Below are 11,740 nucleotides of genomic sequence, written 5' to 3'. Positions count from 1 at the left end.
GTGCACCCACGTGCACGCACGTGCACGCACGTGCACGCACGTACACGCACGTGCACGCACACACGTGCACACACGTGCACGCGTGTGCACGCACGCGCACGCACACACGTGCACGCGCACGCACACACGTGCACACACGTGCACACGCGTGCACACGCGTGCACGCACGCGCACGCACGCGCACGCACACGCACGCGCACGCACGCGCACAGACGTGCACACACGTGCACGCGTGTGCACACACGTGCACGCACGCACACGCAGGCGCACGCACGCACGCGCACGCACGCGCACGCACGCGCACGCACGCGCACGCGCAATCACGCGCACGCACGTGCACGCACGTGCGCACGCACGTGCATGCACGTGCACACACGTGCACGCACGTGCACACACGTGCACGCACGCGCACGCACGTGCACGCACGCGCACGCGCACGCACACACGTGCACGCGCACGAACGCACGTGCACACACGTGCACGCGTGTGCACACACGTGCACGCGTGTGCACGCACGCGCACGCGTGCGCACGCACGCGCACGCACACACGTGCACGCGCACGCACACACGTGCACACACGTGCACACGCGTGCACACGCGTGGACACGCGTGCATGCACGTGCACGCGCACGCACGCGCACGCACGCGCACGCGCACGCACGCGCACGCACGCGCACAGACGTGCACACACGTGCACGCGTGTGCACACACGTGCACGCACGCACACGCAGGCGCACGCACGCGCACGCACGCGCACGCACGCACGTGCACACACGTGCACGCACGCGCACGCACGCGCACGCACGCGCACGCGCAATCACGTGCACGCGCGTGCACGCACGCGCACGCACGTGCACGCACGCGCACGCACGCACGCGCACGCAAGCGCACGCACGTGCACGCACGTGCACGCACGTGCACGCACGTGCACACACGTGCACGTGCACACACGTGCACGTGTGTGCACACACGTGCACACACGTGCACACACGTGCACGCGTGTGCACGCACGCGCACGCACGCACGCGCACGCACACGCACGCACGCGCACAGACGTGCACACACGTGCACACGCGTGCACACACGTGCAGGCGTGTGCACGCACGTGCATGCACGCGCACGCACGCGCACGCACGCGCACGCACGCGCACGCACACACGTGCACGCGCACGCACACACGTGCACACACGTGTACACGCGTGCACACACGTGCAGACGCGTGCACGCACGTGCACGCACGTGCACGCACGCACACGCACACGCACGCGCACGCACGCGCACAGACGTGCACACACGTGCACGCGTGTGCACACACGTGCACGCACGCACACGCACGCGCACGCACGCGCACGCACGCGCACGCACGCGCACGCACGCGCACGCACACACGTGCACGCGCACGCACGCACGTGCACACACGTGCACGCACGTGCACGCACGTGCACGCACGTGCACGCACGTGCACCCACGTGTACGCACGTGCACACACGTGCACGCACGTGCACGCACACACGTGCACACACGTGCACACACGTGCACGCGTGTGCACGCACGTGCACGCGCGTGCACACGCGTGCACACACGTGCACCCACGTGCACGCGCGTGCACGCACGTGCGTGTGCGTGCGTGCGCGTGCGTGCGCGTTCGTGCGCGTGCGTGCGTGCGCGTGCGCGTGCGTGCGCGTGTGTGCACGTCTGTGCACGTGTGTGCACACACGTGCACGTGCGTGCACGTGTGTGCACGTGCACGTGCACGCACGTGCGTGCACGTGTGTGCACGTGCACGTGCGTGCGCGTGCACGTGGGTGCGCGCGCGTGCGCGTGCGTGCGCGTGCGTGCGCGTGCGTGCACGCGCTTGCACGTGCGTGCACGCGTGTGCACGTGTGTGCACGCGTGTGCACGTGTGTGCACGTGTGTGCGTGCGCGTGCACGTGTGTGCGTGCGCGTGCGTGCGCGTGCGTGCACGTGCGTGCACACGCGTGCACGCGTGTGCACGTGGGTGCACGTGTGTGCACGTGCGTGCACGTGCGTGCACGTGTGTGCGTGCGCGTGCACGTGTGTGCGTGCGCGTGCGTGCACGTGCGTGCACACGCGTGCACGTGCGTGCACGCATGTACACGTGGGTGCACGCGTGTGCACGTGCGTGCACGTGCGTGCACGTGTGCGCGTGCGTGCACGTGTTTGCACACGCGTGCACGTGTGTGCACGTCTGTGCACGTGCGTGCTCGTGCGTGCGCGTGCGAACGCACGCGTGCACGTGCGTGCGTGCGCGTGCGTGCGTGCGCGCGTGTGCACGTGCACGCACGAGCACGCACGTGCACAGACGTGCACACACGTGCACGCGTGTGCAAACACGCGTGCACGTGCACGCGTGTGCACACGTGGGTGCACGTATGTGCACGCGTGTTCACGTGTGTGCACGTGTGTGCGTGCGCGTGCACGTGTGTGCGTGCGCGTGCGTGCGTGCGCGTGTGTGCACGTCTGTGCACGTGTGTGCACACACGTGCACGTGCGTGCACGGGCGTGCAAATGCGTGCACGCGTGTGCACGTGGGTGCACGTGTGTGCACGTGCGTGCACGTGCGTGCACGTGTGTGCGTGCGCGTGCACGTGTGTGCGTGCGCGTGCGTGCGCGCGCGTGCGTGCGCGTGCGTGCGCGTGCGTGCGCGTGCGTGCGCGTGTTTGCACACGCGTGCACGTGTGTGCATGCGCGTGCACGTGTGTGCACGTCTGTACGCGTGCGTGCGCGTGCGTGCGCGTGCGTGCACGCGTGTGCACGTGCGTGCACGTGCGTGCACGTGTGTGCACGTGTGTGCACACGCGTGCACGCGCGTGCACGCACGTGCGTGTGCGTGCGTGCGCGTGCGTGCGCGTGCGTGCGCGTTCGTGCGCGTGCGTGCGTGCGCGTGCGTGCGCGTGTGTGCACGTCTGTGCACGTGTGTGCACACACGTGCACGTGCGTGCACGTGCGTGCACGTGCGTGCACATGCGTGCACGTGTGTGCACGTGTGTGCACGTGCGTGCGTGCGCGTGCACGTGTGTGCGTGCGCGTGCGCGTGCGTGCGCGTGCGTGCACGCGCGTGCACGTGGGTGCACGTGTGTGCACGTGCGTGCACGTGCGTGCACGTGCGTGCGTGCGCGTGCGTGCGCGTGCGTGCGCGTGCGTGCACGTGCGTGCACACGCGTGCACGTGCGTGCACGCATGTGCACGTGGGTGCACGCGTGTGCACGCGCGTGCACGTGCGTGCACGTGTGCACGTGCGTGCACGTGTTTGCACACGCGTGCACGTGTGTGCACGTCTGTGCACGTGCGTGCTCGTGCGTGCGCGTGCGTGCACGTGCGTGCGCGTGCGTGCGCGTGCGTGCACACGCGTGCACGTGTGTGCACGTGGGTGCACGTGTGCGCACACACGTGCACGCGCGTGCACGCGCGCGCACGCGCATGCCTGCGCACGCACGCGTGCACGTGCGTGCGTGCGCGTGCGTGCGTGCGCGCGCGTGCACGTGCACGCGTGTGCACACGTGGGTGCACGTATGTGCACGTGTGTTCACGTGTGTGCACGTGTGTGCGTGTGCGTGCACGTGTGTGCGTGCGCGTGCGTGCGTGCGCGTGCGTGCGCGTGTGTGCACGTCTGTGCACGTGTGTGCACACACGTGCACGTGCGTGCACGTGCGTGCACGGGCGTGCACATGCGTGCACGCGTGTGCACGTGGGTGCACGTGTGTGCACGTGCGTGCACGCGTGTGCACGTGTGTGCGTGCGCGTGCACGTGCGTGCGTGCGCGTGCGTGCGCGTGCGTGCACGTGCGTGCTCGTGCGTGCGCGTGCGCACGCACGCGTGCACGTGCGTGCGTGCGCGTGCGTGCGTGCGCGCGTGTGCACGTGCACGCGTGTGCACACGTGGGTGCACGTATGTGCACGCGTGTTCACGTGTGTGCACGTGTGTGCGTGCGCGTGCACGTGTAGGGCTGTTACAGAGGGTCTGTTGTGTAGGGCTGTTTGCATAGGGGCTAACGGAAAACAGACACAGTGGGCGGGGTCTCCGTGAGCACACGGGGTGGTGCCCGCAACGACGTCCGTACTGGACGGCGTGAGGGGGGGTTTCGATCCTCTAGGGGGGTATAAAAAGGGTTGAGCCAGAGAGCTCGGGGCTCAGTCTTAGAGTAGTTAAGTGAAGAGAGAAGACCGGCCAGATAGGCCCTGGACTCCCCCTGGGACGCCGCCCTTGTAAGGGCAGTGCAGGCTGGAGCCAGTGGCGTGGTCCCGGAACCAGAGTCAGACCTCTGGGATTCCGGGTACCGTAGCCCGACTGACCAGTGTCGGGCCAGACAGCCTCCCCTAGCCCGTTAGCGGAGGACTCGGCTAGGAAGGCTAGCTAGGGGTGAATTCCCAGTTGTACGGGTGAGGGGGCCGATACATCCCTCCAGTATTGTAAAGCCATTGTGTAAATAAATACGTGTGCCTTACCCCGTTGTCCACGCGTCGTCAAGAACACTTCATCTGGCGTCAGAAGAACCAAGAACATGGACACGCGCCAAACAGCTCGAGCCAGGGAACAGCAGGCGGAAGACGCCGCCGAAATTGTCGAGCCCGAGATGGCTCTACTAGACGACGTGCAGCCGGGGCCGGACGCGCGCTTACCGGAGCGTCGCCATGAAGAGGAGCAGCGGGGAGACAACCTGAGGCTGGCTCACGAGAGGCTGGCGGAACTGCTCTACGCCGCTGCCGCTACGCTGGAGAACATCACACGGCTGGGGGCTGGTGGTCCACCGCGGGCCGAGGGGAACCGGCGTATGGAGCGCCTTCCCGCCATTTCTGAAGATTTAAATTTTGAATTTCCCGCCATCGACGCAGCGACCGCTAGGGGCGTGGCCAACCTCAACCTGGGGTCCGACATCGGCCGCGCTGGGGCTGCCGCATCAACGACGGAGGAGGGCGCGTCATCAAAGCTGCGACAGGCGATGCCATCTGCCATTCGCGCCGAGACGCAGCCGAGTCGGGGAGGCAGCAGCCCACGGGACTCCACGGCAACCGCTGCACTACACCAAAGGCTGCCCCCGCTTAAAGAATTCGTGGGCGCAGAGGGCGACTGGAGCGGCTTCCGAAGACGCTTCCTCGCCCACCAAGAAATGGCTAAATGGACAGACGAAGAAGCTCTCAGCGCCCTGCCGGCGCTCCTGGACGGCGACGCGCTTGCCGCCCTAACATCGGCACCAAAGGAAAAGCGCTCTACGTTACCGATGGCGCTGCAGCTGCTGGGAGGAGTCTACGGACCATCGGCGGAATGCAGACAGGAGTTCTACGACCGCAAGCGGGGAGAAAAGGAGTCGCCCCTAGCGTACCGAACGAGCCTCCTGGCGATGGCCAAGTCGGCCTTCCCCCGGATGGATGACGACGGCATCGACGCTATGGTAACGGAGAAGATACTCCTCCTGGCCGACGATCTTGACATTGCTGTCGTCGCACAGGAGGACGCGGAAATGACATCGCTCCAGGCGGCGCGGCTCCTCCACGCAAACCTCCTGTCGCTTCGGCGCAAAGCCAGCAGGGCATCGGCGGGGCGTGCGGTGGCTGCAGCCACCCTTCCGACGGAGGAACTCTACGCCGTCGACCACCGACGGCAACAGGCGACGAGTGCACGGCCGGGCCAGGACGGGTCGGGCCGTTCCGACCATTCGTCACCTCCGACGTCGCTCCCGCGGTGTTTTAACTGCGGCGTCCGGGGCCACGTCGCCTCGGGGTGCCGCTCTCCTCGTCAGCGCGGGACGACACCTCACCGGGACGACGGGCCTCATCCCAAGCTCCACCATCAAAAACCGGCGAGTCGCGGCACCCCACACGTTTGGCCCACACACACACCCGTCACGCACTCAATCACCGCGACGAGAGGGGGGCCGGTATCACGCACCATCGCACCATCACGCACCACTCCGGGTACCCATATCGAACCCGGCCAGTGGTCCGTGCTGGCCGATCGTGTGGTTGCCGCATCGTCGGGGCAGTCGGCCGTTGTAGGATATATCGACGGGGTGGAAGTGCGCATCCTGGTCGATACGGGGGCATCGGCGACTATTATTTCGGAATTAATTTATAACATTCTCCCTGTCCGAAGTCGTCCTTTGATGCCAGTTAACATACCATTCTATGCGGCTAACGGGGGCTCACTTGGCATCATCGGACAAATTCGTGCCCAAATTTGTATCGGGGAAATAAAATTGTCTGGGCCGATTTTTGTTTCTTCCTCGCTGGCGGTTCCGTGCCTGCTGGGGACGGACTTCCTGGCCAAGATGCCGATTGTAATTTTGATCGACCAGGGGTGCATAGAGCTTCCATCGGGCAGACGCATGGCGTTTCTGCCATCACCGGTTGCGACTCGGACGGCGTTCGCGACGGTGCCGGCGTTCGTGGAGAGAACGGTACGCGTTCCTCCGGGAACGCAAATGTTGGTACCCTTGAAACTTCGGCGGCCCCTCGTTAAGGGTGCTGGGGCACAAGGGGTACTGTTGGGACCGTCTAGGGCCGGGGTTAGTGGACCTGACTTACTACCGGCCCAGACCATAGTGAGAGGGGATGGTGAACCCTTCATCGCGGTCCTAAATGTGGGCTCGCGGACGGTGGTGCTCCCACAGGGGACCGTGCTTGCTCACGCAACGCCGGTGCCGTGTGAGGAACCCGCCGTAAATTCCGTCAACACTGTCCCTGCGTCGCGACCGCGTTCGGACAGCGATGAAGGGTGGCTCGAGGCGCTTTGTGCGGGATCGACGGACCTGTCCGATTCAGAGCGTCGACAACTTAAAACATTACTGCGAGAATTTTCCGACGTTTTTAGTCGAAATAAGTATGATTTGGGTTGCACTCACTTGCTGCGTCACCATATTGACACGGGTGACAGCGCGCCAATTCGCCAAAATCCGTTTCGGTTGAGTCCCGCCGAAAAGGACCATGTCAAATCGGCTGTTGATGACATGTTGGCCGCGGACATCATTTCTCCTTCCACCAGCCCTTGGGGAGCGCCGATCGTCCTGGTTAAAAAGCAGGACGGTTCGTTGCGGTTTTGCGTTGACTTCCGGCGTCTTAATAAAATTTCGGTTGCCGACGCATACCCGCTCCCTCGGATGGATGAATCGCTTGACGCCTTGGCGGGAGCGCGATTCTTTTCCACACTAGATTTACTTTCGGGATTCTGGCAGCTTCCTCTGGATGATGAGTCAAAGCCTAAAACTGCTTTTCGTACGCCGCACGGCTTGTTTCAATTCAACAGGTTGCCGATGGGCTTACACTCGGCCCCGGCAACTTTCCAGCGTTTAATGGAATTGGTTTTGGCTGGACTGCAATGGGAGTCGTGCCTCATTTATTTGGATGACGTTATCGTCTTTGGTAAAACTTTTGATGAGCATCTCCAGAGGTTGCGGGCGGTTTTCCTAAAGATGCGGGCTGCTAATTTGAAATTTAAGCCCCAAAAATGCCATTTGTTGCGTGATTCGGTGCGTTATTTGGGGCACATCGTGGGGCGCTCAGGTATTGCTACCGATCCCGCCAAAACGCAGTGTGTCAGCTCCTGGCCGACTCCCACCTCGGTGGGAGAGGTCAGGAGTTTCATTGGGTTCGCGTCGTATTATCGACGGTTTGTTGCTGATTTTGCAACAATTGCTAAACCCCTGCACGCTCTAACATCTAAAGGGGTTCGTTTCCACTGGGGTCAAGAGGAGGAGGCTGCGTTCCGCTCCCTTCGGGACGCCCTGGTGAAAGCCCCTCCCTTGATCTACCCTGACTTTTCGAAACCCTTTTTGCTCGACACCGATGCGAGCAACACGGGTATTGGGGGTGTGCTTTCCCAGGTGGTTGATGGCGTTGAACGGGTGGTCGCGTACGGTAGTCGGGTGTTGTCTCCTGCGGAGCAGAGATATTGTGTTACCCGTAGAGAACTGTTGGCAATTGTTTTTTTCATCCAACAGTACCGCCCATATCTGTACGGTCGGCATTTCACCGTCCGCACAGATCATGCGGCACTACAGTACGCCCTGCGGGTCCAACAACCATCGGGACAGTTGTCTCGATGGTTGGAGGTTCTCCAGGATTTTGATTTTGAGACCACTTACCGTAAGGGCGTTCGCCATACCAACGCGGACGCTCTGTCACGCATGCCAACCACCTCGGAATGTGCATGCCTCCTGGGGTCGGGACGTTGCAGACCTTCAGGGGACGCATCGGTCCCGATCCTGGCAGCCACCGACGACGACGAGCCACTGCCTGATAATTCGATCGAACAACAGGGAAGGGATTCCCTGTTGGGGTTGCCCGTCACTGAGTGGGGGCGCCTCCAAATGGAGGATACCTCCCTCCTCGGGTGGCGTCGTCGCGTCGGGGGTGCTGGCCGGGTGAAAGGTGATTCGGGTGCATGGGAAATGGTACAGGGTCTGCTCATGCATTGGGACGCAAAATCACAGCGACATCGGCTGGTCGTCCCTTCGGAGTTGCGAGGCAAAGTGGTGTGGGCCGCGCATGAGCGCCTGTTACATCTGGGGACTCTAAAGACCCTTGCACTGATACAACTAGATTTTTTTTGGCCTGGTATGACAAAGGATGTGGGGGATCTTTTGAGTTCATGCCCGCGGTGTGCGCAACGGAAACCGCCGGCGCGGGAGTCTAACCCGCCTTTACAATCAATCAAGGTGTCCAGAATAAATGAGCTTGTCGCACTGGACATCTTGGGGCCATTTCCCGCCACCCCCAGGGGCAATAGGTATTTGCTGACAGGAGTTGAGTATTTTACGCGCTGGCCCATGGCCTGGCCCCTTGCCAACCAGTCGGCAGCAGCCATCGTGGACGCCTTTGTTCAGGATACGTCCTGGACAAAGGTGCTCCGGAGCGGCTGCTGACCGACCAGGGTAAAAATTTTTCCAGCAAATTACTTAAACAAGTCTGTGACCTCTTAGGCACAAAGAAAATTCGGACCTCCCCGTATCACCCACAGACCGACGGAATGGTCGAGCGCCTGCATCGCACCATTTCGTCAATGATGGCACAGCAGGTCTCAGATTCTCAAACTGATTGGGACCTGCATATTCAGGGGGTCTTGGCGGCATACCGGATGGCACCCCATGCAGCTACGGGGTTTTCCCCCTTTTACCTTATGTACGGTCGCGAACCCGACCCGCCTGTTCGCGCCCAGCTGCAGATCCCCGACCCGCAAGGAAAAACTAAATTGGCTGACCACGTCAAATTTAATCTGGCTAAATTAACAGAGGCGCGGGATGCTGCGAGGTTGAACTCGGACCTCCGTCAAAAGGCGAACGAGCGCCTCAGGTTGGGTCGGGCGCATGTCATACAGTGGAAACCGGGGGACAGGGCATGGTTGCACTGTCCCCAAGTACCCCTGGCTACCTCCCCTAAGCTGGCGCGGCCGTGGCGGGGTCCTGTGGAAGTGGTCGAGGTCTTGCGACCACAGTGCGTGCGCATTCGTTGGGGGAAGCGGCGATGGTTCGTGCACCCCTCTCGGTTGAAACCTTTCGTCGCGGCACACAAACCCACTTCACACATGCGTGGCCAGACGTGTGGGGGGTCGACCGACTCACTAGGTCCGTCTCCACCCCGCTCACCTAATGCCTTGCCGGCCGTGCCACCTCCAGGTGCATCGAGACTGACGGGCTCACGCCCGACCACCCCTTCTGGGGATACCAACAGTCACGAGGCATCAGAGGAGGCCTCGCTCCCGGACGGACGATTACCATCTGACGGTCCGCCACCCGGGGTTTCCCCGTGTGAGGGGCCCGCCGCAAGGACACGCGCAAAAATGCGCAGACTGTTGTGAAACCGCAAGGACACGCGCAAAAATGCGCAGATTGTTGTGAAACCGCAAGATGTGTAGATATGTTGTGTTCATTGTGTGTTGTGTGGGGGGGGTGTGTTCCCTGCCCATTGAATTCACATACGTGGTGCTCACCTGCTGTTGTGTGTATGGTGGCTTCGCTGCAAATTGTATATAGTTTGTTCTTACGGTATCCGTATTTATTCGGGGGGGGTGCGTCGGATTGTTCCCTTTCGGGGTTGAGGGTTTTGTTGTTGTCATTGTTGTTGTTGTTGTCGTTGTTGCTGTTGTTTCCTTCGTGTTAGTGTTAAAAAACGTTTTTTAAGGCACACGCGGGGGTCCAGGGGTTAAATAACCTTTATTGAAAGTTGTTGCAGCCGGGACGGCTGCGAGCTGTACAGGGGGAGGTGATGTAGGGCTGTTACAGAGGGTCTGTTGTGTAGGGCTGTTTGCATAGGGGCTAACGGAAAACAGACACAGTGGGCGGGGTCTCCGTGAGCACACGGGGTGGTGCCCGCAACGACGTCCGTACTGGACGGCGTGAGGGGGGGTTTCGATCCTCTAGGGGGGTATAAAAAGGGTTGAGCCAGAGAGCTCGGGGCTCAGTCTTAGAGTAGTTAAGTGAAGAGAGAAGACCGGCCAGATAGGCCCTGGACTCCCCCTGGGACGCCGCCCTTGTAAGGGCAGTGCAGGCTGGAGCCAGTGGCGTGGTCCCGGAACCAGAGTCAGACCTCTGGGATTCCGGGTACCGTAGCCCGACTGACCAGTGTCGGGCCAGACAGCCTCCCCTAGCCCGTTAGCGGAGGACTCGGCTAGGAAGGCTAGCTAGGGGTGAATTCCCAGTTGTACGGGTGAGGGGGCCGATACATCCCTCCAGTATTGTAAAGCCATTGTGTAAATAAATACGTGTGCCTTACCCCGTTGTCCACGCGTCGTCAAGAACACTTCACACGTGTGTGCGTGCGCGTGCGTGCGCGTGCGCGTGCGTGCGCGTGTGTGCACGTCTGTGCACGTGTGTGCACACACGTGCACGTGCGTGCACGTGCGTGCACGGGCGTGCAAATGCGTGCACGCGTGTGCACGTGGGTGCACGTGTGTGCACGTGCGTGCACGTGCGTGCACGTGTGTGCGTGCGCGTGCACGTGTGTGCGTGCGCGTGCGTGCGCGCGCGTGCGTGCGCGTGCGTGCGCGTGCGTGCGCGTGCGTGCGCGTGTTTGCACACGCGCGTGCACGTGTGTGCACGCGCGCGTGCACGTGTGTGCACGTCTGTACGCGTGCGTGCGCGTGCGTGCGCGTGCGTGCGCGTGCGTGCACGCGTGTGCACGTGCGTGCACGTGCGTGCACGTGTGTGCACGTGTGTGCACACGCGTGCACGCGCGTGCACGCACGTGCGTGTGCGTGCGTGCGCGTGCGTGCGCGTTCGTGCGCGTGCGTGCGTGCGCGTGCGCGTGCGTGCGCGTGTGTGCACGTCTGTGCACGTGTGTGCACACACGTGCACGCACGTGCACGCGTGTGCACGCACGTGCACGCACGTGCACACACGTGCACCCACGTGCACGCGCGTGCACGCACGCGCACGCACGCGCACGCACACACGTGCACGCGCACGCACGCACGTGCACACACGTGCACCCACGTGCACGCACGTGCACGCACGTGCACACGCGTGCACGCACGCGCACGCACGCGCACGCACGTGCACGTGCGTGCACGTGCGTGCACGTGTGCACGTGCGTGCACGTGTTTGCACACGCGTGCACGTGTGTGCACGTCTGTGCACGTGCGTGCTCGTGCGTGCGCGTGCGTGCACGTGCGTGCGCGTGCGTGCGCGTGCGTGCACACGCGTGCACGTGTGTGCACGTGTGTGCACGTGTGCGCACACACGTGCACGCGCGTGCACACGTGGGTGCACGTATGTGCACGTGTGTTCAC

General features: G+C 63.0%; 1 protein-coding gene across 1 annotated transcript; it reads left to right on the top strand.

The window, feature by feature from the left end:
• The first annotated feature begins 3,980 nt into the window (after positions 1-3,980).
• Positions 3,981-10,724, top strand: LOC133340000 (uncharacterized). The gene is made up of 2 exons (XM_061548096.1): positions 3,981-5,819; positions 9,630-10,724. The coding sequence occupies exons 1-2, from the start codon at positions 4,524-4,526 to the stop codon at positions 9,642-9,644; spliced, it is 1,311 nt and encodes a 436-aa protein (XP_061404080.1). The 5' UTR covers positions 3,981-4,523; the 3' UTR covers positions 9,645-10,724.
• The last annotated feature ends 1,016 nt before the right edge of the window (positions 10,725-11,740 follow it).

Source organism: Lethenteron reissneri, unplaced genomic scaffold (assembly GCF_015708825.2).
Source record: "Lethenteron reissneri isolate LAM-NWPU_2019-01 unplaced genomic scaffold, ASM1570882v1 scaffold_627, whole genome shotgun sequence".
Lineage (NCBI taxonomy): Eukaryota > Metazoa > Chordata > Hyperoartia > Petromyzontiformes > Petromyzontidae > Lethenteron > Lethenteron reissneri.
This window is presented reverse-complemented; position numbering and strand designations above follow the sequence as displayed.